Below are 27513 nucleotides of genomic sequence, written 5' to 3'. Positions count from 1 at the left end.
ATCTCCCCAGACCGGGGCACGAGCCCACGTCCCCTGCATCGGCAGGCAGACTCTCAACCACTGCGCCACCAGGGAAGCCCAGAGTGTAGATTCTTATTTAGCAGTAGAATTTGTAAGTGATTTTTTTTTTGGTGATGCCTCTGTCACTTCAAGGTTATAATCTTTTCAAGTCTTTGAAGTCACTGTAGAAAATTCACTTCAAAAGGAGGGCTTCCCTGGTGGCACAGGGGTTAAGAATCCGCCTGCCAGTGCAGGGGGCACGGGTTTGAACCCTGGCTTGGGAGGATCCCATGTTCCGCGGAACAACGAAGCCCATGCGCCACAACTACTGAGCCTGCACTCTAGAGCCTGCGAGCCACAACTACTGAGCCTGTGTGCCACAACTGCTGAAGCCCACGTGCCTAGGGCCCGTGCTCCACAACAAGGGAAGCCACCGCAGTGAGAAGCCCGTGCACCGCAACGAAGAGTAGCCCCTGCTGACCGCAACGAGAGAAAGCCCACGCGCAGCAACGGAGAGCCAGCACAGCCAAAAATAAATAATTAAAATTACAAAATAATAGGTGATACTTGGTTTGGGTAAACATTTTCTCCCTGATGTGACAAACTGTAGTCATTTGGTTTTATTTATTGGAATCCTGGGTGGTCAGTGACATGTTAGGAAACAGCACACGAGTTTACGTTTTCTGTCACTTGTGGAATCAGTTGAACGCCCTTTTCTTTCAACACTGGGAGTCACGTGGCAGATTGTTCATTCCCTTCGTGTTCTGGGAATGATGAGCCGACCGTGGCTGCGTGTTAGGATCAAGATGCAGGAGGAGGGAGCCCTGCCTTGGGAGACTCCCAGCCCTGGTGGGACAGACAAGCAGAGGAAACACAGACCATCATCCTCAGCCATGAGCTTGGTGGCGGAGGGGGGGGGGGACCAGCGGGGACCCTGCATCATTTCCTGATGGAACCCGTCGCTCACCGCTCAGTGGAGATGGGCTAGTGGGGAGAAGATTCAGCACTTCTGGATCCTCGACTGGGGTTCTCTGATTTTACCCTCCACCAACCCTCAGAGGTGGGACCTTCATACCTCTGTGATACCCATTTTACAGGTGAGAAAACCAAGCCGCTGACTGTGTGCTGGTTGGCATGCCAAGGACTTCACTTGGATTTTCCTAAGTAGGAATCTTCCCACAACCCCTCATGTCCTCCCCTTTTCAGATGAGACTAGCAAGGCAGACCAAGGCCATTTCCCCTACCGGGTAACAGGTGTGTTTTTCTTAACGTTTGTATCTGCGGAGGACGTGAGTGTTCACATTGTCGGGACCACACGGGTCCCGCTCTCCTCAGAGCCTTGCGATGAAGCGTTGTGTTTGTGTCCTGGGATTCTACACTCACTGAATTTCCTTGATCCTAAAGTGCCATGGGATAAAGGGTCAATTTTAATGACAGCTTTTCATTCAAAATAAAGATTATCACATATAATCCTTAACCGTGGATAGGTTGGAAAGTGTTTAAATTTCAAAATTGTTAAAATGGGGGAGTGTCTTAGAATCCGTGAAAAATGAAAATTTTAAGAGTATACATTTCTTATTAGAGAGGGACAGACTTGCTCTATCCTGAATGCTTTTGTTTGTATTGACTAAATACTTCTGGAAGAGTGTGGGCTTGAGGTCTTGGATTTCTTCTGAAGTATCACAGAGCTGTATTTACTGAGTACCTTCTATGTGTTCTGTTCTGCATCTGATACCATGGCAAGCACCGTGCGTAGGTTAGGCATCTGTTTCTTTTAGGGGGACCAAGGCTTGCAGGTGCTGGTAACTCCCAGGTCACGCGGCTGGTACCCGGTAGCTCGGGCTGGGGCCCGTGGGCCGGGTCTCCCCATCCTGTCTCTTGGCTTCTCCTGGGCGCCCTGTGCTTGGCTGGGCAGATGTGTGATGCCGGCCGGCAGGCCGGTCAGTCAATTGAGGGGCCGGACTTAATTAATGCTCTGTCTAGTAAGGTTTCATTGCTGCAGCGGGGGCGGGGCTTGGGGCCAGCGGAGTGAGAGCGGGGGCAGGGAGAGGGCAGGATCCGCTTGTGGAATGGGCCCTGGGTTCCTGGTGGGCTGCTTAGCGTCCTGGCGGCGTGGCTTCTGTTGACAGCCACTCCCCTGACTCCTGTTTATTGCTGTCATGTGACAGGGCCTGCGGACCTGCACTTGCCCTTTCTGGTGTCAGCTGACTTCTGGCTGTCATCTGTGTCATCCCTTGGGGCCTGGGCGGTCCTGCTGGGTCGGGGCCCCTTTGCACCCTACTTTCTGCACATGTCCAGGCGGGCCCCCGGGTCTCAGGGTAATGCTCCCTCTTTGCAGGAAAGGTGGCTGGACCTTCTAAGGGAGGTGGACGGGGGTCGTGGTGTGCCCGTCACAGACCTGAACGCCACCTGCTGTGCTGTCCTCACTCACACTGCCGCCTTCTGCCCACGCGACCTCCATGCTCAGCCCTGAGTTGTGTCTCACCTGTGCCCGGCCCGCGTGGAGGCTCTGCCCCGTTTCCCAGAAGCAGGATGGCCCTGTTGGAAGCTGGGGTGCCCAGGGCTTGCCCGTGCCTTCGGCTCTGGGTTTGAAAGTGCGTTCTGGCTGTTGTGGGGAGAGCCCGCTCCCCCTGTCTCCCCAGGGGTGTCCTTCCCGGGGCCGCAGATCAGAGGCCGTGCTTGTCTCCTGTCTGTGGGCCTGTTTGGTGGATGGCGGCTTGTGTGGGGGGCCAAGGCTGCAGCCGCAGAGCCTCTGGGGTGACTTCTGTGCTCTCTGAAGACGGGGTCACGGGCAGGGCCCTGTCACCGTTTTGCAATATCTGATTATGGCCCGTCGTGCACGCGGTGGTCCTCTTAACGACTGGTTAGATTTGGAGATGAAGCAGGATGTGTCTTGGAGGTGATGGGGTGACGTGGCACTTTCTTGGCTGGTCTGGGCGCTGGAGAACTTCCTTTTCACTCGGCTGCAAAGGGATGAATAAGCTGGATCCTTTCTGCAGGTGCATTGGACGGGCAGCTGGAGGACAGGGGCAGGTCGTGATCACGCAGAAAACGTTTCGATGGACGGAAACTTCGCAGTTGCAACTGTTTTTCAAAAATGGTACATTTTGGGCTTCCCTGGTGGCGCAGTGGTTGAGAGTCCGCCTGCCGATGCAGGGGACACGGGTTCGTGCCCCGGTGTGGGAGGATCCCACATGCCGCGGAGCGGCTGGGCCCGTGAGCCATGGCCACTGAGCCTGCGCGTCCGGAGCCTGTTGCTCCGCAACGGGAGAGGCCACAACAGTGAGAGGCCCGCGTACCGCAAAAAAAAAAAAAAAAAAAAAAAATGGTACATTTTTTGGAAGGAGGAACCTGAAAATTACTCCTTTTATTAAAGCATGTGGAGTGATTTCAGCACGAGCTTCTTGACTCTAATTTCCTGTGTAAGTGTTTGGTCTTTATAGTAGCAGCTAGGTTTCCATGATATTCGGTGCCGTGTTTAGCTGATACTGCATCTCACAGTGGCCTGCCTGGGTCCTTGTATTGTTCCTGGCTACTTTCTCCTCTTTGGGCAAAGTGTCCTCTGCTCCCCGGGCCTCCCCTGCAGCTATTAACCCAGCAACGATCTTCAGATACAGTAAACGCTCACTTTGGCACTTTCCCCAGAACACGCTAAATATTTATGCATGTTCGAGGGAGACCATGAGAATGTAGCCACTGGTCCTTTCAAAATGATTATCATTTTTTTTTATTAACTAGGCAGAAGTCAAAAGAAAAGTGTTCGAAGTTCCTATAATTGAAGGCTACCATTATTATCAACATCTATGAGATTGTCCTCTAATTAATCTTTAAGGAAAGATCTTACTGAATTTTCTGTCACTGTGCTTTAGTTTTTCTGGAGAGGTGGTGGAAATCTGACATTTCTTTTTCTGGCCTTCAGCCTCTGGGGAGTTCTCCTGGGCTTGCTGAGATGTAGGAAGTTCTGTGAAGGTTTTCAGTCCTGCCCTGGCTGCTGGAGATGGGGAGGGGAAGGCTGTCTCCAACAGCTGCTTCCAGGTGCCGCGGAGCCCGCTCAGGAGAAAGGGACTGGGCTTAAATAATAAATTTTAAAAAACCGTAAAAGGAGCATAAGCTCGTAGGAAAAACACGTCATCATTATTGGTAGAAACTTCCAAAGTATGACGGAAACGTAAGAGGCTGCATGTGACATTTATTTCACAGGGAAAGCGGCATCTACTGTGGTTGTTAAGGATGGTCACTATCAAGATGAAGATATTGAATGCACTTTGCCCAGGCTGCCACCGGTACCTGGGCAGAGGTCCTTGGTCCATATCGCCCTTGACACCTGGGCCTTCCGCCCTCCAGTCTTTGCTCGAGGCCCCTTTCCAGAAAGTGAGGTCCTCCCTGGAGTTTTATTTAAATCTAAATCGCAGTTTCCTCTCCTGCTTACCCTGCTGCAGGCTACTTTGTTATTATTCCATGGCCCCGCCCTCTTAAATTATAAATAAGTAAATTGAATAGTATGTTTAGTGCTTACTATCTGTTTTCTCCGGACAAAAGGACAGGATCTTTGCCGTAAGCACTCATGTGCTCGCCTTATTACTAGAAGCTTGGTGTGTTTATCTCTTTGAAGATCAGCTATATTTCTCTGATCCGTAGGTGACCCAGTGGTGGGGCACCCTCACCTCTGAAGCGCTGTGATTGCCGGCCTGGTCACTGTGTCACCCTGGGGAGGATTCTCTCGTCCCCCATGAGCTTAAAGCCATTTACCACTAATTGTAGGCTTCTTTCCTTTGGTTTGGCGAAGCTTTCTTGTACCGAGAGTAGTGAAAGGCAGTTTCTGTTTTCAGGGTTTCCAGGGCTGATCGTCAGGGTCGGTGTGTTATGTTTCAGGGGTCCCAGTGAAGTGGGGGTTCACGAACCCGTGTCCCCTGCATCGGCAGGCGGACTCTCAACCACTGCGCCACCAGGGAAGCCCTACGAAACCTGCTTTCTCGGACTGAACTAGGGCCACAGTGCGAGGATTGAGGGCGCAGTCTCGGGGTCCCTGGGCTTGTCCTCTGTCTCCCATCTGCCTGGGTTCGTATGCTGCTGTGGCCACACGGAGAGTGTGGGTGGACGCGGGGCTAGGAGCCTGGTCTCCGGGCTGGGGGCTGGTTAGAGTGTAGATTAGGAAGGGTTTGAGGCTTCTTCTTGTGTCTGGCGTAGGCACCGAGCTGAAGGGTGGCTGAGTGGCCTTCACTGAAGTATTTCTGGGTTTCCATTGCTGTATCTTCATGGGGGCTCTGCTACCCCAGACCACCCCAACCCTCGGTGGGAGGGAGTTTCCCAGTGTGTCCTTGGAGATCAGACATCGGGATGGAGGGAGGGCGGGGAAGGGGTGCAGCATCTGATCTGCTGTTGATTCCACTGCTGTATTTTTCCTCTCCAGAGGTTGGGTTTGGTCATTGTATATCTTTCATTTTTTTTTTTACTTATCAGGTCATGCTTTCCTTTCCTTTCCTGAACACGTGGAAAAAAAAAAATATATATATATATATATATATATTTTAATAAATTTATTTATTTTTTGGCTGCATTGGGTCTTTGTTGCTGTGCACAGGCTGTCTCTAGTTGCAGCGAGCGGGGGCTACTCTTCGTTGCAGTGCGGGCTTCTCGTTGCGGTGGCTTCTCTTGTTGCGGAGCACAGGCTCTAGGTGCACTGGCTTCAGTAGTTGTGGCGCGCGGGCTCAGTAGTTGTGGCGCGTGGGCGCGGGCTTAGTTGCTCTGCGGCATGTGGGATCTTCCAGGGCTAGGGCTCGAACCCGTGTCACCTGCATTGACAGGTAGATTCTTAACCACTGCGCCACCAGGGAAGCCCACATGGAATATATTTATCCCAGTTGTTTTAACACACCTGTCTTCTCGTTTTATTGTCTTCGACATTTCTAGGTCTGTTTCTCTTGGTTGATTTCTCTTATCCATATGGGTCTGATTTTCGTTTCATGCCTGGCAGTTTTTGATTGGATACCAGACGTGAATTTTACGTGCTTGAAGGCTGGCTTTTTTTTTGTTTTTGTTTTTCTTTTTGTAGGTGTTCCTTTAAATATTTGGGAGATTTGTTACAGGAACAGTTAGGCTTCTTGGAAGCAGTTTGCTCCTTCTGAAGCCTGCGTTTAAACTTTGTGAGCTGGGCCTAGAATAACTTTAGGTCTAGGCCTAATTCGCTCTCACTATTAAGGCAAGACCCTTCTGAGGACTCGATTCAGCGTCTCGTGTGTAAGGAGGTTTCCCGTGTGGCTGCTATGAATGCAGACTTCGTCCTGCCCTGTGCGAGCTCTGGGGCTTGTTCTGCCTGCTTCTTTCTGGTGGTTCTTTCCTGGCCTTGGTAGCTTCCTCGAGTGCCTGCACTAGGGCACCCCCTGCATGTCTCTAAGGCCCTCCTCCATGCCACAACCTCCTCTCTGCCCCGGCCTCCCTGAACTTTGAATTCCACCTCCTTAGAAGGACGCCCAGACACTGCCTGAGACCCCTTCCTTGCACTGCAGATTGGAAACTCTCTGGAGCCCTCGAGGGGGGGTTGCCCTGGGAGATCTCCCCACATCTGTTTCCCCTCTCTCTCGAGTGCTGTCTTGTGCTACCTGGTGTCCAGTGTATGAAAACCACTTCAATTTTTGGTTATTTAAGAAGAGAGGGTACGTGCAATCTCTGGTATTCTATCTTGGCTGGAAGCACAGAAGTCCCCATAATATTATTTCAACCATGATTCTAGGAATGAATTAGCTGCAGAACATTTGTATGTAATATATAGAATCAGCTTTGGAGCTGAAAAGAAGTACAGAGGTCATGTGGTGCAAAGACCTCACATCATAGATGAGGAAACAGGCACAGTGAGTGCAGTTATTTGCTCAGGATCAGAGAGTTTGTCACAGTGGCGATTTACGTGTTTGGCTCGTGTCACAGTAAGGTTTTTCATACACGAAGGACGCGATGCGCAGCTTCTTGGAGCCCGTGCCGAGGTTGGGACCCCGAAGTCCCACAGGGGCAAGCAGACCTTCGACGGAGAACCGAGTGTGCTGTGCCCTGGGATCTGAGCTGCTGCTCTTCCCACGCCCCCTTTTTTTTAAAAACTACAGTGTAGTTGATTTGCAATATTGTGTTCGTTTCAGTTGTACAGCAAAGTGGTTTAGTTACACATGCTTTCATATATATATGTGTGTGTGTGTATATATATATATATTCTTTTTCAGATTCTTTTCCATTATAGATTATTACAAGATACTGAGTATAGTTCCCCGTGCTATACAGTAGGTCCTTGTTGCTTTGTCTTGGCCACTTGCTTTGCACAAAGCTCCGAGGAAGATAGCCTCAAGGGAACATCACCTGACCTGTCAGCGGGGGTGGGGGGGCCCTTCACCATGCTTCTGGAAGCTCTGCCCCGCCCCGCCTCGCCTCATACCTGCCCTCTGAGGAGCCAGGTGCTGTGTGGGAACCCAGGTGGGATGCGCTGGGGATCCAGCTTCCCTCATTCTGACTCCAGATTCTCGGCCGGGGGCTGCCGGTCACCCCTGGCCTCGTGCCCTCTGCTCGCCAGAGGGACGTGGAAACAAGGAAGAGCCACCCCAGGGTTACATCATATTAAACCCTGGGGCCTTTTCCTAGTCCACCAGGGCAGTGAGAACCCTTTCCAAGTTCTGAGATGGTTGAGAAAGTCCAGGGAAGCGACGCCTGTCCTCACCCTGCTGACCGGGGGCAGGGAGTACGGGGCCGGCGCTCTGCTGGGAGGGTAGCCCCGCCGCCGATGATCCCTGAAGCACCCGGTGCCCGGTGCGTGCCTGCCGGGCTGGTAGACGTGGGGGTAGGGCGGGGGTGCCGCGGGAGCAAGCGGGGAGCTTTGTGCTGACAGACGCCGGCTCTCCTAACCGCGGTGCCCTGTGTGCCCCACCGGCGGCGGTATCTCAGGACTGGCTCCCCACTTTAGACGAGGAAGCTGAGGCTCGGGGTGTAAGGGGTTGTCGCCCGGCCAGTACGCCTGGATGTTGAACCCATCTCCCCGACTTCCACGCTGGGCTCTCACCAGCTTGTGCCTCTGCCTTGTCAGCCAGCTTCATTACTCGGCCCTTTTCATTTGAGGTCCTTGTGTAGCTGGGTGACCGGACTCCCTTCGCCTCCTGGAGGGATTCAGCCCGTGGCTGGCGTTGGGCCTGGTCCTTGAGGCTCCCTGAGACTCAGTGCGGGCAGTCATCTTCTGTGATGGGGGAGGGTCCAGGGAGGGGGGACCAAGATTCGCTTCCAGCAGGTGGAGTCCTGGTTGGCCAGAGTGCCCCGGGGACAGAGTCAGAACACCTTCGATTCCATTTGGAAGTGTGCTGTTTGTTTCTCAGATTGCTCTGACGCCCTGTGCTGCATTTTGTCCAGGGTGCTTTAGAGGGCGGACGTCCTCTCGCTTCCCAGACAAGTCCCTCTAGAGCCTAAAGCTGACCCAGGCGCTGTGTGCTGGCCCAGCTGACAAGTGGACATTGTATTAGTCCATTAGTCGTATTAGTGGATGTTTGGTCTGTATTCATTTTCCTTTTCTCGAGGGAGGAGGGTCCCAGGGAACAAACCGAGCGGGTGGTAGGACGAGCGGGCCCTCCTGTCCTGTCCTACGTTTGCTGCTCACGCGTTTGTTACGCTACCAGCACCCCCTCCCCGGCCGTCTTGTAGAGGGGCCGCGATGCAATGCCATGCCTACCCCGGCAGATCGGCTGCAGTACATGCCCAGCCGGGGGGCGGGGCCTTCGGTACTTGATGGGTCGGGTCATGTCCACAGCCGTGCTCCGTCCGGAGTGAAGCCCTGCTCTCCTGTCACGTGGGCTGAGCGACCAGGTCATCAGGAAAGTGCTGCCTCGCTCTGACTCATTGGTCCCTCCCGAGGGGGTGATAGAGGAGGACAGGGTGCAGATGGCTGGGTGTTGCTGAGAACCAGTGACCCGGCCGAGGGAGAGAAGGCCATGAGGTATCTCACATGGCCTCTGGCTTCTAGTCTGCATCGAGAGAGTTCTGTGGGCCCCTGTGGGCAGCCAGGACACCCATGGCAGGGTTTATGACAGGACCCACCAGTTTTGCTTAAAATCAGTAAGTTAGTAACTTGGGAAAACCTTCAGCCTCGCAGGAAAGCAAGAATGGAAGTAGAGTGAGTGGCACAGGGACGCCTGTGCTGTCATTACTAAGCGGGCTGTTTGTGACGTCATGTTTCTGGTTAGTTACTATTTCACTGGCTTGAGATGTTTGGCTGCTTCTCTGAGCCACAATAATTGTTTTGGCAGGAATTCCCCGCCTTTCCCTATCTCCTAAGACACAGACCCCTTGTAAAAGTGTACGGTCGTGAGGCTGTTGGTGTTTGCCAGCCACCGACCTCCCTGTCCCATCTCCGAGTGACAGCTGCCTCTTCTGTGAAGCAAAACCTGGTCTTTGCTATTAGTCACCCAGCCCTCGTTCTGAGTTTTACGCAGTGTACCTCCCCTTGTGTTCATTTACAGGTTAACTTATATCCATACTTAAGGACTAAGGTATAGTTAGAAGCCCTCAAATACTGTAAGAGTTGCTTTTTCCTTTGAGGGCTGGAGAGGAGATGGGCAGGGTCCTGGATCAGGGTGTAGTCAGGTGGGCAGAGACCCACTGTGACTGATGTGAGGAAGGGATTCATGGGGGGCATCTTCCTCTTTCGGAGAAAAGTTTTTTGAACTTAGAGATGGTCCATGTATTTGCAAGTCAGAGTCAGTAGCCTGTATTCATACAGCATAAGTAGAATGTATTCTTACCCTCACTCCTTGATTTGGGAAGGCTGGCGTGGTAAGTTTTCCTTTCTCTTGATGAGGTAAAATTCATATCTTACGGCAAGGGAAGAAAAATTTAAACATAAAACTTCCTTTGCCCGTTTGGTCCTCGTCGCCCAGGTTTAGTGTGGGTTGGGCATCTGCAGTAACCAGACCTCCTTAGGAGATAACACTCCTTCATCTCATCAAGGGTCACTACTCCTTAGGAGATGACCTTCTTTCTTCATCTCGTGAGGGGCCACGAAGACCCATGACCCACTACTCACTTTGTGTGTGTAGGTCTGGGTTGTGTACGCTGTCAGTAACACGCCATTTGACGGATAACCCTTTGTCCAAAAACTTATGTAACCTTGCTTTGACCTCTAACAGGCGGAACAGTCCTCAGGGCTTTACTGAAGGACCGTCTCCCGGGTTATGATCCTCAGGTGGGCTCAGATAAAATTTTCCATTTCTTTCTTAGATCGACTGTTGATTAATTTTTTGTGTGGATACTCTCATCACAGGTTCTTGGACCCAGGTGAAGCCAAGTGTGTGATTTGGTTTTAGGGTTAGTTTGATGAATACCTCTCGTTGTCTGTGCTCTTACATAGAATAAACAGGCCGAATGTCACCTGGGGCAAAAAATGGCTCTAGGTCATGTATTATGAGTGCTATTTCCATTGGGGGCAGGGGCTAATTTTGCAGACCTTGCACCTGGCAAAATGCGGAGTGCTGATACTGCAGATTTTGTCAAGTTCTCTGACGTTTCAGGACTTTGCGTGGTTGGTTAGTAGCGTAACAGCTTGTGTAGCACCCGTAGCTCAGTACTGGTGAGAATGCATTCTCCTATGGGTCACACAGTATCTAGCCATGGTGCTGGGGGCCAGTCTCCTTCCTCCTCGTCTGTAAGAATGGGGGTAAAACAGTACCTGTGAAAGAAAGGATGGAAATGAGAATTCATGTAATTGTCTAGCACCACGCCTGGTCCCCAGGATTGTAATAGAAACCTTCTGTTTCTGCATTTTTTTTACCCTTTGTTGGCCCCCTTCACCCATTTCTCCCAGCCCTCACCCCCGTCTCTGGCAACCAGCAATCTGTTCTTTGTATCTGTGAGTTTTATTTTAAAATTCTTTTTATGTTATTGAAGTGGAGTTGATTTAGAGTGTTGTGTTCATTTCTGCTGTACAGCACAGTGATTCAGTCATACATATACATACTCTTTTTTTATATTCTCTTCCATTACGGTTTATCACAGGATGTTGAACGTAGTTCCCTGTGCTATAGTATGTTTATCCATCCTATATATAATAGTTTACATCTGCTAATCTCAAACTCCCAATCTTTCTTGTTTTAATTTTTTAGATTCCACTTACACGGAGACCAAGAGCTCATATAGTATTTATCTTTCTCTGTCTGACCTATTTCACTTAGCATAATGCCCTCAAGGTCTACCCTTGTTGTCACAAATGGCAAGATTTTATTCCTTTTTATGTCTGGATAATATTCTGTTTATATGCCATATCTTCTTTATCCATTCATCCATCAGTGGACATGTAGGTTGCTTCCGTATCTTGGTTATTGTAAATAATGCTGCAGTGAACATGGGGGTACATGTATCATTTCGAATTAGTGTTTTCGTTCTCTTTAGATATCCAGAAATAGAATTGCTGGATCACATGGTGGCTCTGTTTTTCATATTCTGAGGAACCTCCATCCTGTTTTCCATAGTAGCTACACCATTTTACATTTCTGTCAATGCATAGTTTCCTTTCACCACATCCTCTCCAACCCTTCTCATTTCTTGTCTTTTTGATAATACATCCTGACAGGTGTACAGTGATATCTCATTGTTTTGATTTGCATTTCCCTGATGATTAGTGATTCTGAGCATCTTTTCATGTGCCTGTTGGCCGTCTGTGTATCTTCTTTGGGAAAATGTCTATTCAGGTTTTCTGCCCATTTTTTAATAGGATTGTTTGGTTTCTTTTTGTTTTTTTTTTTAGTGTTGAGTTATATAAGTTCTTTATACATTTTGGCTGTTAGCCCCTTGTCATATATACAATTTGCAAATATTTTCTCCCATTCACTAGGGTGCCTTCTTACTTTGTTGATGGTTTCCTTTGCTGTGCAAAAGCTTTTTAATATGATATAGTCCTACTTTTTACTTTTGCTTTTGTGTCTTTTGCTTTGGTGTCAGATTGAAAAAATCATCACCAAGACATCCTTAACATAAGTCAAGGGGCTTACCACCTATGTTTTCTTCTAGGAGTTTTATGATTTCAAGTCTTATGTTCAAGTCTTTAATCCATTTTGAGTTAATTTTTTGGTATGGTAGAAGATAGTGGTTGAGTTTCATTCTTTTGCATGTAGCTCCAGTTTTCCCAACATCATTTATTGAAGAGAGTGTCTTTCCCCATTGTATATTCTTGGCTCCTTTGTCATAAATAATTGCCCATATATGTATGGGTTTATTTCTGGTCTCTCTGTTCTGTTCCTTTGATCTGTGTGTCTGTTTTTGTGCCATTATCGTATTGTTTTAATTACTGTAGCTTTGTAATATACAGTTGTCCCTTGGTATCCACGGAGAATTGGTTCCAGGACCCCTCTCAGATACCAAAATCTGCAGATGCTTAAGTCCCTTATATAAAATGGTGTAGTATTTGTGTATAACCTGTGCACATCCTTCCATATACTTTAAATGATCTCTCAATCACTTATAATACCCAGTACCATGTAAACACTATCTAAAGCATTGGAAATACAACATAAATGTATTGCATTGCCGGTGTGCAGCAATTCAAGTTTGCTGTTTGGAATTTCCTAGAATTTTTTTTTCAAATATTTTCAATCCGCAGTTGGTTGAATCCTCACATGTAGGACCCACGGATATGGAGAGCCAACTGTGGTTTGAAATCAGGGAACTTGAAGCCTCCAGCTTTGCTGTTCTTTCCCAAGACTGCTTTGGCTATTCGGGGTTTTCGTGGTTCCATACAAATTTTAAGACTATTTGTACTATTTCTTTGAAAAATGAAAATTTTGATAGGGATTGCATTGAATCTGTAGATTGCTTTGGATAATATGGACAGTTTAACAATATTGGTTTCTCTAATCCATGAGCATGGAATATCTTCCATTCATGTGCCTCTTCAATTTCTTCCATTCATGTCTTATTGTTTTCAGTGTACAGGCCTTTCATCTCCTTGGTTAGATTTATTCTTAGGTACTTTATTCTTCTTGATGTAATTGTAAATGAGATTATTTTCTTTATTTCTCATTGTTAGTATATATAGGTGCAATTGATTTTGTATCCTGAAACTTTACTGAGTTCATTTGTTATTAGCTCTAACAGTCTTTTGATGGAGCCTGTAGGGTTTTCTATATACAATTTCATGGCATCTCCAAACAGTGAGTTTCACTTTTTGCTTTCCAATTTGGATAACTTTTACTTCTTTTTCTTGCCTAATTGCTCTGGCTACTGCTTCCAATACTATGTCGAATAAGAGTGGCAGGAGTAGGCATCCTTGTCTTGTTCCTGATATTAGAGGAAATGCTTTCAGCTTTTCACCACTGAGTATGATGTTAGCTGTGGGCATATCATATACGACCTCTATTATGTTGAGGTATATTCCCTCTATACCCACTTTGTTGAAAGTTTTTATCAAAAATGATACTGAATTTTGTCAAATGCTTTTTCTGCATCTGTTGAGATCATGATTTTTTTAGCCTTCATTTTGTTAATTTGGTGTATCATATTAACCGATCTGTACATGTTGAATCATACTTGCATCCCTGGAATAAATCCCACTTGATCATGGTATATGATCATTTTAATGTATTGTTGAATTTGGTTTGCTAATATTTTGTTGAGGATTTTTACATCTATGTCCATTAGGGATATTAGCTTATAATTTTCTGTTCTTGTGGCATCTTTGTTTGGTATTAGGGTAATGCTGTCCTTATAAAATGAGTTTGGAAGCGTTCCCTCCTCTTCTGTTTTCTGGAGGAATTTGAGAAGGATTGGTATTGATTCTTCTTGGAAAGTTTGGTAGCATCCACCAGTGAAGCCATCTGATCCTGGACTTTCATTTGTTGGGAGGATTTTTATTACTGATTAAATATCCTTACTAGTAATAAGTTTGTTCAGGTTTTCTGTTTCATCATCATTCAGTCTTAGTAGGTTGTATGTTTCTAGATATTTATCCATTTCTTCTAGGATGTCCAGTTTGTTGGTGTGTAATTGTTTGTGGTAGATTCTTATGTTTCTTTGTAAATTGTGATATCAGTTATTAAGTCTCCTTTTTCATTTCTGATTTTATTTATTTGTGTCCTCTTTTTGTCCTGCTGAGTCTAGCTAATGGTTTGTCAATGTTGTTTATTTTTTTCAAAGACCAGGATCTTAGTTTCATTGATCTTCTCTATCGCCTTTTTAGTCTCCATTTCATTTATTTCTGTCTTAAATTTTATTTCCTCACTTCTCCTATCTTTGGGCTTTGTTTGTTCTTCTTTATCTAGTTCCTTGAGGTGTAAAGTTAGGTTGTTTATTTGAGACTTTTCTTGTTTCTTGAAGTAGGCCTGTGTCACTGTGAGCTTTCCTCTTAGAACTGCTTTTGCTGTATCGCACAAATTTTGCGTTTGCTATAACTCGATTTTCATTTGTCTCAAGGTATTTTTTATTTTTTTATTTCTTCTTTGAACCATTGGCTGTTCAGTAGCATGTTGTTTAATCTCCACTTACTTGCCAATTTTACAGTTTTCTTCATGTAATTGATTTCTAGTTTCATATTATCGTGATCAGAAAATAGCGCTTGATCTGATTTCTGTTGTAAATGTATTAAGACTTGTGTTATGGACTAACATAAGATCTAGCTTGGGAAATGTTCCATGGGTACTTGAGAAGATCGTGTATTCTGCTGCCTTCAGGTGGAATGCTCTGTATATATCTGTACAAGCCATGTATTCTAGTGTGTCTTTTAAGGCTAATGTTTCCTTATTGATTTTCCGTCTGGATGATGTAGCCATTGATGTAAGTGGGGTATTAAAGTCCCTACTATTACTGTATTGCTATCTATTTCTCCTTTTAGTTCTGGTAATAGTTGCTTTATATAGTTAAGCACTCCTGTTTGAGTGCACAGATATTTACAAATGTTACATCCTCTTGTTGGGTCGACCTCTTTATCATTATGTGATGCCTTTCTTTGTCTCTTATTGCAGTCTTTGTTTCCAGGTCTTTTGTCTGATATAAGTATAGTTACTCCAGCTTTCTTTTGGTTTCCATTTGTAGGAAATGTCTTTTTCCATCCCTTCACTTTCAGTCAGTGTGTGGTCTTATATGTGAATTAAGTCTCTTGTAGGCAGCCTATAGATTGGTCATATATATATATATTTTTTTTTTTTTTGGCGGTACACGGGCCTCTCACCACTGTGGCCTCTCCCGTTGCGGAGCACAGCCTTCGGACGGGCAGGCCCAGCGGCCATGGCTCACGGGCCCAGGCGCTCTGCGGCACGTGGGATCCTCCTGGACCGGGGCATGAACCCACGCCCCTGCATCGGCAGGCGGACCCCCAACCACTGCGCCACCAGAGAAGCCCTGGTCTTATATTTTTATCCATTCAGTCACCCCATGACTTCTGATAGAAGGGTTTAGTCCATTTATATTTAAATTAATTATCGATAGGTATGAATTTACCGCCATTTTCTTTTTCCGGGCTGTTTCTGTAGTTCCTCTCTGTTCTTTTGTTCTCTTCCTTTATGATTTATGACTTTCTTTAGTGCTTATATAATGCTTATATTCCTTTGTCTTTTTCTTTTGTATATTTTCTGTATAGGTTTTTGCTTTGTGGTTACTGTGAGGCTTAATAAGTTACATCTATAACAGTCTATTTTAAGTTGATAAGAACTTAAGTTTGATCCCATTCTAAATAAAGCTCAGCATTTTTTCTCTCCCACTCCACCACGTTTTATGTTTTTGATGTCATATTTTACATCTTTTTATCTTGTTATCCCTTAACTAATTATTTATAAGTGCCTAATTTATATCTATACTATATAATTACCTTTCAGTGAGATTTATTATTATTTCATACGTTTTCTTGTCAACCCTACCCCAGCTCTTGGTCATCAGTCAAACCTTTGTGCTTCTCTCGGAAGCCCATTGTATTTTTGATGTCTCCCAGTCATTGATTATGTACCACAACCTGTCAGTGTGTTTAAGGGGAGGATCTCAGCACCTCAGTACAGGCTGCTTGGAAGCCAGACCCTCAGGCATTAGCTTTCAAAAGTGTATAAATATATACAGTCGTGTGGGGCCCCAAAAGTAAGCCCCGTTGGACAGACTATCTGGTGGTGTCCCCTGGGTGGCCGTCACAAATACTGGGGCTCCATCTGCTCTCTGTGCAGTGCCGTAGGGTGCGTCTTTGCACGAACCATCTCTCTGATCGCCAGAGTCTTGTGAATCCCAGGAATGCAGACCCTCTGGCCTCCAGAGCCAGGTGACCAGGTGGCATACCCTAACTGCTGAAACCAGGGCACTAGACCTGGAAACAAGGGTACCTGTAGTATGTAAAGCTCCCGTCCAGGAGATGCTGGTGCTCTGGAGTGCAGCAGAGAGAGGTTGTGAAGATGGCACCGACCTCTGAGCTGGGCTCTTGGGCGGGTGAGTCCAAGCACGTGGGCCCTTCCAGATCACTGCAGTCCTGTGCATCTTGGGACATGAGCCCCTTTGGTTTTCAAAATTAGATGATTTTTCAGGCTTGCCTCTCAGGTGCAGACCCTACACATTGAGGTACTGACGTGGGGTTTGAAGCTTTGCTCCTCGGGAGAAGCTCCAGATTTCGAGTTTTCTCCCAGTTGTGGGTCACTGAGCCAGGGGTGGGGTTTATGGCCAGGTCGTGTCCCAGCCCCTCCCTCCTGCCTTGATATGGTTTCCTTCTTGTTTGTCTGACGTGCGGGTATCAGTCAGCCAGCCGTAGGCTTTTTAGGAGCAGATTGTTCCCTGGGTGGCTGTAAGGTCGGTGTGTCCATAGGAACAGGTGAGTTCTGGATCTTCCTATGTCACCATCTTGAACTGGAATCTTCACACCCATTTTTAATAAAAATTAGTGATTGTCTGTGGCTCAGGGGAGGGTAACTATGAAATCTGGATCACACCTCCCCACCTGTATATGTTTGAAAGTTCTACAGTAAGACATACATGCCGTGGACAGAAGTGGGCTTTGGGCCGTTTAGTTGCCTATTCTTCACTAGGACAGCCGTCTCATAGCTTAGTGGATTTCCATTTTGATTTGTTCCACGGCTTTAACTGCACCTTGTGTGAAATGATAGAAGCCATGACACTTGCATTTCCCATGTTGATTTTCAGAAGCGGTGGCCTGTTGTGCCTTAGCTGGGGTCAGCAGTTTCTCCAGGCAGCAAGGTCGGGGCAGGAGGACTACCTGGTGGGAAAGACCTGGGGGAGGCCCAAGAGCTGCCGGGAGCTGGAGCGGGGATCCCTTGTCATTACGTCTTTTCCCTGCTCAGCAGAGGGCCAGCTGTCGGTAGGGCTGTGGGTGGCTGGGAGCCACTCTGGCTTTGTCTTAGCTGCCGCCTGGGGCTGCTGTCCTGGGACTGCCCGTTCCCCTACACCATTCTCATGCACTGTTGGCTGGTTGGTTGGTTGGTTTTGGGTCCTCTAGTGTTTACGTTTATTCACGTTAGGTTTCTGCTTGTAGATTCTGATTGAGCGTTCTCGCTTGTCGAGTACATTTCAGTTCCTCTCGTTCTGTTTTCTGTGGTGTTGATCTTTGTTCAACTTAGCAGGGTAACTAAGGGCACCTACTGTGTCTTTATTCAGGTCCCTGAGAGATTGTATACAGGCAGGTGTGAGGACAAATCCCTGGGACGCCCACTAGAGAGAGATCTTGTTTACGGACTTCTTGTCCCTGTTGCTTACTGACCATCACTGAACACCTGGTAGCTTTAGTCACTCAACAGACCCTTTGTTTACATCATTTTAATTTAATCATCCCAACTGACCTGGGAGGTCCCCATTCTTCCCCAAGGAAGCACAGAGATGCAGGAAGTTGCCCAATGTCACAGGACCAACCAGCAGGTTGGAAACTGGGATTTGACCCCAGAGTCTGGCCTTACCTGTTCATTCCCATTTGTTACCTGGCAGATGCTGTGCTGACTGTTACACCCCGGTCTCATCAAATTCTCCTAGCTGCTCTCCGAAGCATATGTGACCCCAGAACTGCTCACCTGCCCAGTGAACGTTTCTGGTCCCTGGAGCAGTGTTCTTCTTGAGCATCTTGTACTGTTCCACAGCAGCTTAGGCCAGGGTTTATTAGACGTGAGTGCCAGCTGACAGTTGGCCTCTTGCCTGTTCTGCACCCAGGCTGCATTGTCAAGGTCTTCGCTGAAACACAGGTCGTTCTGCTGGCCTCCAGCAGGGGGTTGTGTGTCCCAGGACAGCGTTCCGAGGCCTTGCTTCCATCCTGGGGCCTCCACCTTCACCGCCTCCCTGAGAAGCAGTCGGCAGTGAGGCTGGGGTCGGGCTGGGGGTGGGAGGAGGGGACAGAGTGGTCGGTGCTCTAGGGGAGGAGGGGTGCACCCTCCTTACTTCTCACTTTAATTGAAGCAGGGCAGCGGGGTGAGGGGTAAGTGACCACGGTCCTGTGGGCTGTCCCAGAAAGCTCCAGAAGGGGGTGCCTTTTGGGCTGGACCTGGAGGTTGAGCAGATGGTGTGTATGGAGGGCAGAGAATATTCCAGACAGTGAGGACTCCACAAAGAGCAGGGGGGGGGAGGCACATGACTGTGGCCCCTGGAATGTTCCAGTGAGTGAATCACCTAAGGTAAGGAGCTCAGACTCCAGCTCAGACTCAGGACTGAACAGGGCCCTGGAGTCTGCATTTCTCACTTCTTTCTCCAGGTGAGACTAGCGTGATGCTCTGGGAATGACAGGGAGGGGCCCAAGCCCTGTCGCCAGGCCCTGTGGAGTCCTGACCCCAGCTTGAGGCACTTCTTAGGTTTAATCTTTAAACCTGCAGGTGCCCCCCCGCAGCCCCTCCATGGGCAGAGGCCTCAGCAGTGGGCAGTGGGCGCTCCCGGGCGGCGAGGAGGACAGGTCCAGGATGGGACTGGAGGGTCCAGAGGAGCTGGCCAGGTTGGTGCCCCAGCCTGGAGCCAGCAAGAGGCCCGAAGGAGCAAGCCTGGGGGCGTTCATGCGGCCCCAGAAGTGGGGCTCACTAAGGAACTTTCTAGAGGAATCGCACGGCCGTGCTGGAGAATCAGTCCACGTCTGGCCTCTCCTGCCTGCCCCTTCGCACCCTGTGGCTCACCCCCTACCAGCTCCCAGGGCTCAGCGAGGCTTGGACGAGATCACTTAGCACGAGGTCATCCTGCAGGAGGAAGGTGTCTAGGCCTTGCTTGCTTCCGACTTTGGAAAATGTTTCTAAAGCACATGGGTTTGGGGATCCAGCACTAAATGGTGAAGTGGCCCATGCAGCTTTAATGAAGGGGCTCCCAGCCGCCCACCTCTCCGAGGGGTAAACAGCACTATGACCAAGGACTGTGCTTCAGAGAAGCATCGTCGGCTAGTGGCCACCTTCAGGGAAGAACCCGCGCCTTCCTCTGCAGGCCATGGGCCTCGTGCAGACAAGGAGGCTGTGTCGTGCTGGCCCTGGGCCCCGGCCTGGCCACTCTGGCCCCCTCACCAAGAGGGAGGCCCACCAACCCGGGACGGGAGAACCCCCCCAGACAGACCAAGCCAGTCCTGGAGGAGACCAGGCCAGCCCAGCGAGAAGACTTCACCCTGCCCAGTATGTGTTATCCTGCACTTCCTGCACTTGACCTTCCAGCACCGTGGGGAGTTTCTGTTCTGTGCCACGGTGGGCCTTCGTGCTCTGGCTTTACTTTACAAACACCATCAGTTTCCATACTACTTCATTTCTCTTGGCTTTGCAAGATAATAGAGTTCTTGTCCGAAGCTTCTATATGCTGACTTCTGCTCTTTCGATCTGGGAGTTTTATACATGAACAAATGAGGCAATTGTCGAGATTTTGTTCTTACTGCTGTAATTTGTCAGGCAAGCCTGTCGGATTTCAAATGGTACTTTAGGTGTAGAGTTGCCAGATACACTAGAACCTGCCAAGTTAAATTCAGATAAACCACAACATTTTTTTTTTTAGGATACGCCCCATGCAATATTTGGGACATACACCAGAAAAACTATTAGTTGTTTGTCTGAAATTCAAGTTTCACTGAACGTTCTGTATTTTTAGTTGCTAAATCTGGTCACGCTATTTAGACAAGTTTGCCTTAAATTAGGTTAGAAGGTTACTTGTTTTCTGAACAGAGGTCTCGGTGGGGTCTGCCGTGCACATCACTGAAAAGAGGTGTTCTCAGGAGGGCAGCGTGTTGCTGGGTGACTGGCTCTCAGAATGGCAGGTGCACGGGAAGCACCGAGGTGTTTGTCTACCTGTCAGGCCACGCCCAGCCCCAGAAACGCCTTGAGCAGGGCCTTGGGTCAGCTGGACCCCCAAACCCTTTGAAATATGTGGGGTATCACAGCTTCTTGGCTTATACTTTCGATGCTTGTGTGGTCTGATTTCAGTCAGATGGTCCACTCCCAACATTCGTGTTAGTAATGGGTAGTAGTTACTTAAATATAAGGAAATATTCCAGATGGAAGTTTAAATAATCCAAGCAGACTTCTGTTACCAAACGCAAGTCCATGTGCCTGATACACAGTGAGGCCAAACTATACTGAAGTATTGGAGTTTGGAGCAGAGAAAGGTTTATTGCAGGGCCATGCAAGGAGGAGGGTGGCTTATGCCCCAGAAAACCCCGAACTACCCCGAAGGGTTTCAGCAGAGTATTTGTAAAGGCCAGGTGAGGGAGGGGCATGGTTGGTTGCTGCAGGCTTCTTGGTGTCACAATCCTTTGTTCTTGCAGCTGTCCACGTATGTCAGTTCACAATGTTCCTGTAAGCCTTCAGCAAGAGGAATGTTACTCTCTGTTCTGCAACTTTTTATTTCTGTATGAATGGAAAAGTGTTATATCCTTAAGGGTCAGAGCCTTGAGAATGGGCTCTCCTGTGTATTTAACTCGAAGCAAAAGCAATAGAGGACAGAGGTTAAAGTAAAAGAAACAGATCCAATATGGAGTCAGATTCGTTCTTCCCTATGACACTTTGACACTGCTTGTTTAGAAGAAAGTGGCTGAGGAACTCCTGTAAAAGCAGCAAAGGGGGAAACATATGCTGATGATAAACGTGTCCAGCAGCAGTGAGCATGGGAACCTGGGAGCTAGCCCAGGAAGGAGCAGGTCTGTGGCACCAACGAGGACCACAGACCCCTGTGTGCGTGGATTGTAACGTGGGATGTGAAAGTGACCTTCCAGACCAGGCACGAGGGAAGATTGGGTGATAAATGGGCCTGCGTGGACTGGTCAGTTTTTGGCCTCACCTCTTCCTGCCCTCCAAAATAGATGGCAGAGGGATGAAAGAGAACACACCCGGTCGGGGAAGAAACCAGGACAACACGTAAATGGATGCTTCAAGTGTAAAATAATGAGCCCGAAAGAAAAGTTCAATAAACTTGACTGCATTGACTTAAGCTCTGAGAATCAAAATATGTAATTAAATCTCAAACAAGGTGGGAAAAGTATTTGTTACAAAGAGGACCAGACTTTGTTTCTTAGCACATAAAGAGCTCATCCTGGGAGATTAAGAGACAGACCGACATATCTGGGGAGTCCAGGGCCTCAGGGCTGGTGCCCTCCCAGCCGTCCTGCAGGCGGTGTGCGGCCCATTCGACAGATTTTGCCAGCTGACTCAGCGAGTCCAGACGCTGGTCCCAAACCCTCAGCTGGGTGATGGGGGGCTGAGGTTCCTTCACAGAGGCTCGATTGGGAGCCCTTGCACTGGTCCAGCTGGCCTGTCAAAAAAAGGGTAGTCCAAAAGGAGAAACACAAAGGCCTGATAAGCATATGAAAAAAATGCCCAACTTCAGGATTTAAGACCTGCTTGTGAAAACCACGGGATTAGGCCACACTGCCTGCCTCTGGGACTGACTGGCAAGATAAAAATTCCGAAACGGTCACCATCACAGTGTCAGCTGCCTGGGATGTTGGGAAGTGGGCAGGTCTCTGTTTCAGGTGGAGGGGTAAGCTGAGTGAACGAGAGCTTGACAGTGTGTGTCTAGACTCAAGAAAAAAGCACCTAACTTTCGACCTAGGCCTTCTACCTCTGGGGATCCTAAGCGAATACTCAGAAATGTGGACAAGCTTTTATGCACAGAGCTATTTGCTTGATTGTACTTATGTTTATCTGAAGTTTGCAAATGGCCGGAAGTGTTTCTGAGACTAGTTTAGAATCTGAATAAATGATACTTACCAAGGTTTTAAAATAACCTCTTGTGATGTAAATTGGGGAAAAAAACACAAAATTGTTTATACCATGTGATTTCCGCAGTGTCCAGCTACGCATAGTAAAGGTGCAAAGTCCAGGGGAATGCTACCTTACCCCACTGTCATGGGATTTAGGCTAATTTTTGTGTCTGTATTTGCAAAAATTTATATGGGTGGTTTTAAGATTTGGAAAAGAAGGAAAAAAATATTTCTCTCAGATGGTAAAGAGCCGATTGGATGGAGAGACACTGGGCTGTGGAGGTGCTGAAAATAGGTGGGGTGACCCCGGACGGGGAGACTGCTGAATCTCTTAGGCTGGGGGGACCACCCTGTACTCTAACCTTGACAGCCCAGCTCCACCTTCAGCACCTTGTGGGCGGGGGAGGGGGGCAGTCTTAGTGGCATCACTCTTGCCTCCCAGACACCATGTTCTCCAAACTAATCCCTCTCCTCTCTCCCAATCAAAACCTTACTTTCTTAACAAACTCTACGTTCGCCAGTTGGGTATTAATGAAAGAAATCGTGTTACACAGCTACTTAATGGGGTGTGCTAGAATTATGAAAGGGCTGATGGGGAATGTTTGTTGCCATGGAAAATTTCAGAAAGCTACGTTAACATATGACAGTAGGTGTCATGACTGTGATTCCATTTTTTATCAGAATCATTTGTAACCCCCATGTGATTCAAATATAACATATACGCTATCCATAAAAAATTCAAACATTGCATCTGTACACACTCTCTGTGTGTGCATTTTTTTTTTTTTCTTTGAAAGAACTGCCCAGAAACTGCTGATAGGATAACATCCTTGGGTGACAGAAGAGAGGTTCATGTTCACTTTTGTCTTTATACTTTTCTTTAGCATCTAGATTTTCCTAACTAGCAAGCATTATGTCTGTGATTAAAAAAGCCAAAAGAGAGCTATTCCTTTTGAAGGGGGAGAGCAGAGAGAGAGAAGCGCGTGAAAACCTCTCCCTTACCAGAGGTCTTTGTTCAGTTTTCCCAGGTTTTCTGGAGGAAGGTGTGAAGGCAGCTGTGCTCCCCGGGTAGCAAGCATCTTCTCTCCCTTCTGGACTCTCTCCGTGCTGCTCCCCACTCTGCCCTCCCTCTCTTGGGAGTGGCCCCAGCGGAGTGTGGACCAGACCCACACCTGTGGACGCACAGTGGGGTTATCACCCATCCTCTTGGCCGGGCAGGCCAAGGCTCTGGATGCAGAAGCCACTGGCCAGGGGGTGGGGGGAGCATTCAGGCCATAAAGTGTCTTGTCAGAATAATGTGCTTTTTTGGAGTTTCTTGTGTGAGCAGCTTGGGCTGGAAGGCACTTGGGTTCTGGGGCCCAGCTGCCTGGGGTCCAGTCTCAGGGCTGCCCCTAACCACGGGGTGATAGCGGGTGGACGCTCCTTCCATGCCTCAGCTTCCTCATCTATGAAATGGGAGTTCGGCTGGTAGCATAAGCTCCACGCCATGCCAGCACCCAGGGGGTGGGGGAGGGGGACTTTCCATGTGCGGAGCTTTGTGGTACCAGGATGCTGAAGGTAGCTACTTGTACTTGTGTCAATTTTTATTAATATTAATAGATTTTCCATGTAGGTCTTATACTTTCTGACACAGTTCTAAAACCTTTCCAATTACAGAGGCAATATATGTGCATTTATAAAAATTACGAAAGCTTCTTAAATCTACCGGAGAAGTCTGTCATCTCTCCACCCCAAGTTAATCACTGCTAATACTTTATTTTAAGCATGTAAATATTGTACAGGCCCATTTTCTTTGTCCATGTTTTAATGTATCTTTCATTGGCTTGATTATAATCCCATGAAGATGTTTTTCTGGAGTTGTGGGCTTTTTTTTTTTTTGCGGTACGCGGGCCTCTCACTGTTGTGGCCTCTCCCATCGTGGAGCACAGGCTCCGGATGCGCAGGCTCGGCGGCCATGGCTCACGGGCCCAGCCGCTCCACGGCATGTGGGATCTTCCCGGACCGGGGCACGAACCCGTGTCCCCTGCATCGGCAGCGGACTCTCAACCAATGTGCCACCAGGGAAGCCCTGGAGTTGTGGGCTTGATTTTAATGTTGCCGTTTTAACTTTTGCTGAAAAATTTTCTCTTCACCTGAGGTCTAAAAAATGCCACTGAATATACACACTACTATGTATAAAATAGATAACCAACAGAGACCTACTGTATAGCACAGGGAGCTCTACTCAGTATTCTGTAATAACCTACAAGGGGAAAGAATCTGAAAAATAATGAATGTATGTATATATATATATATATATATATATATATATACTGAATCACTGTGCTGTACACCTGAAACTAACACAATATTGTAAATCAACTAGACTCCAATAAAATTAGAAAAAAAAAAGAGGAAAAAATACTGAAATAGAAACAAAATACAATAGGGTCAAAAAAGCTAAAAGATTATTCTTTGAAAATATCAATAAAATGTATTTCCCACTAATCAGTGAAACAAATCAAGAAAGATCCCACCAACAACCAGTAACAGGAAAATTATAGTGACATCTCTTCAGATAGTAAAATAAAATCAGAGGATGTTATGAATAATATGCCAATAAATTTGGAATTTTAGATTAGACAAGCGCCTATAAAAATATAATTTATTAAAACTGATGTAGGAAAAAATTTTAATCTGAATAAATCTATACTATTAGGAAAATTTCTTTTTGCAGTGCCACTGCTCTGTGGAGGGTCTAATTATAAAACAGTCGCTGGGCCTTTCCGTACCAGGTAACAGACCACCTAGGGCTTGATCACCAGTAATTGTTACAGAAGATGCCTGTACTCCATGGAATGCTAATTCTTTACATTTATGGCTTAAACCCTGCAGTTGACAGTAATTCTTTTTGAATTGCTATTCAGGGAAAGCAATTTAAGCCAAAAACAAGGAGTAACTTTTTCTTCCAACTCCCTAGCCAGCAGGCTATCCCTTTTTATGATTAACTTTCCTTTTACTGCGTATTTTAAACAACTGTCGTTCAAAACTAAAAAAGTATATAAATCGAAAAAGTAAGAAATGGGGGAAGAAAGAAAAGAAATGCTGGGGGGTGGTGGATGTGACCCCTGTGAAGTGCTTCTTTTGACCAGAGCCTTTCCGCACCTGTCTCTCCAGGACCAGGTGGAACAGACATCTCCTCGCCGACCTGGCAATCTGGCAGGACCCGGCTTCCCAGCGCCGCCTGACCGGCTGGCGAATCACCAAGGTAAGGACAGAGTCACAAAAGCGCCCTGACACAGATGCCCTGACTCTCACTACAGCTTTGCAGCGATGCTAGGCTTTGTATTCTAAGAAACTGTTCCTGGCTCTGATATAAGAAGATGCTGACCTTAGCTCTTCTTTTCCCCTTCAAGGAAAATAAACTCTGTAAAAGAGAGAAATACTTGATTTATGACATCTTCCTATAGTTTCTTTCAATGAACCAACTTCAGTGAGCAAAACTTCCAAATAGATTTCATGTGAATTTTCCCAGGATTCAACTTCAAGGCAACCTTAGAGGCCCCTCCATGGTGGGACCCTCTTGATTTTGGCATTTTTATTTACACTTAAGCTGGTTTTGCGTGTATGTACTCTTGGCAGTTCTCTACTTTCCTAGGATTCCTTCTGTTTCTTCTGGTTAAATGGTTACGAGGTCTGGTAACTTAGGTCTAATAAACCCAAGCTTTCACGTAGGGCAGGACTTAGGAAGATAATAGGTCTGATCATGAGATGGGACAGGAAGAGCACACATGGCTGGTGGTTGAGATTATTAGAGAGTTTAAGTATCAGAAATTGTAGGGTTTAGAGCTGGTAGGAATTAGAATAATCAGATTTTCTTAATTGCCTAAGGAGAAAGAGGATGAAATTTAGCAAAAATAAAGTCTGGGAGCTAGCCATGAAGTCAAAAGGATGTTTTCTCGAGCATTAGAAGATTTGTAAAAGCTGTTGGGATTTCCTGTGTCAAGCGTAATTTTAGGGTGCCCTTCTCGAAAACTCTCACACAAAGTGATGCGAGAGGAGTACCAGTTTGATCACATCGGCTTTGAAACTCAGGGAAATCTTAGCTTATTACATCTCACTGCTTACACTGAGTGACCTGGGGTCTGCGTGTCTCAGCAGCTGCGGCTGGGCCTGGGGGAGTGAGTGGACGTGACTCCAGGCTGAACTCAGCTCCCCAGACAGTGCAGGCTTTTAAGCCATCATGACATTGACCACCTTTCCCTCCAGTCTTCAGTAATTCTGCACACACGGCACATAAAACAGGAAAATCAAAAGGACTCAGCCTGGCTCAGACACAGGACGGAGATGCCCCCAGAGCAGTGAGCAGTGCTTATATCCGTGCCCACCAGGCTGCAGGTCCCAAAGCCACCACCGACGGCAGCGGTTCAGGTCCCAGGGACTAGTAGGGGCCAAGCTCCTGCAGCTCGCTGGGAGCTGGGGTGGGGCACGCCCCCTCCTGAAAGACCCTGGAAAACAGTGCATGTGGACCTACGGCCAGGCAGCTGGCACGGCCCCACAGCACTGCAGCCTCCCCTGAGGAGGTCCCTGAGCGTCCCAATACCCCAGCACACGGGAGGGTGGGCAGGGGATGCAGAAGCCCAGCCCAGCCCAGGTACCACTGCACGCCGGTGTTCCCAGCACGGGAAGCAGTCTGCTACGAGGCAGCACAGCTCCCAGGATCGAGAGATTGTCTCTTAAACGTGCAGATAAATGTGTTTGTAATGCCCTGGAGGTGAAAGCAAGAATAACATCCACCAGAGAGGACAAGAAACTGTGAAACACAATGGGAAGAAATGAAGCAAGAACGGGGGGTGTGAGAGAGAGTCCCTGAGAAGCTTTGGAAATGAGATGAATAGCCATTGGCATTTCCAAAATGCTGGATTTGGTCTAAAGAGAATGGATGAGCCGGAGTCACCTCCCTCTAGCCCAGAGAGTCACGGGAAAACGTGGACGGGCCATTGGACGCGGTCATGTAGACGTGCATGAGGACGGGAGTGGAGGGAATGGGGGTGGGATTTGAAGAGATGCTGGTCAAGAACGGGCCAGAAATGAGGAGACAGAGCCCCCCCACCGCACTCAGAGAACTAAGAGGAAAGATGACGGTTCTTCCGCATCTAAAAGCATTTAGCATTATTCCAGAAAATGGAAGACAAGAGAAAATCCAAAGGGAAACACATTTCACAACCCAGGAATGGCCATTGGATGGATGGCCGACTTGGGCCCAGGAGGAGCCAGAAGACAATGCAGGAGATTTTTAAGGTGTTGAGGGAAAAAGAACTGTCCATCTAAAATTTTGTCCCAACATCTTGTGAAAGCAAAACAAAGCTTTCAGATGAAGGTTGAGACAGTTTATTACTGGCAGTCCTCACTAA

The 27513-nt window shown here is 47.6% G+C and overlaps 1 protein-coding gene across 1 annotated transcript in view; it reads left to right on the top strand.

Moving 5' to 3' along the window:
- The window catches only part of GRB10 (growth factor receptor bound protein 10), a 194245-nt gene that overhangs the window by 71395 nt on the left and 95337 nt on the right, over nt 1-27513 (top strand). The window contains exon 4 of the mRNA XM_024764363.1: nt 25277-25367. Coding sequence (XP_024620131.1) covers nt 25277-25367 — 91 coding nt within the window. The remainder of the gene's footprint in view (nt 1-25276; nt 25368-27513) is intronic.

Source organism: Neophocaena asiaeorientalis, unplaced genomic scaffold, assembly GCF_003031525.2.
Source record: "Neophocaena asiaeorientalis asiaeorientalis breed wild unplaced genomic scaffold, Neophocaena_asiaeorientalis_V1.1 scaffold191, whole genome shotgun sequence".
Classification (NCBI taxonomy): Eukaryota; Metazoa; Chordata; class Mammalia; order Artiodactyla; family Phocoenidae; genus Neophocaena; species Neophocaena asiaeorientalis.
Note: the sequence above shows the minus strand (reverse complement) of the source record. Positions and strands in the feature narration are given on the sequence as shown.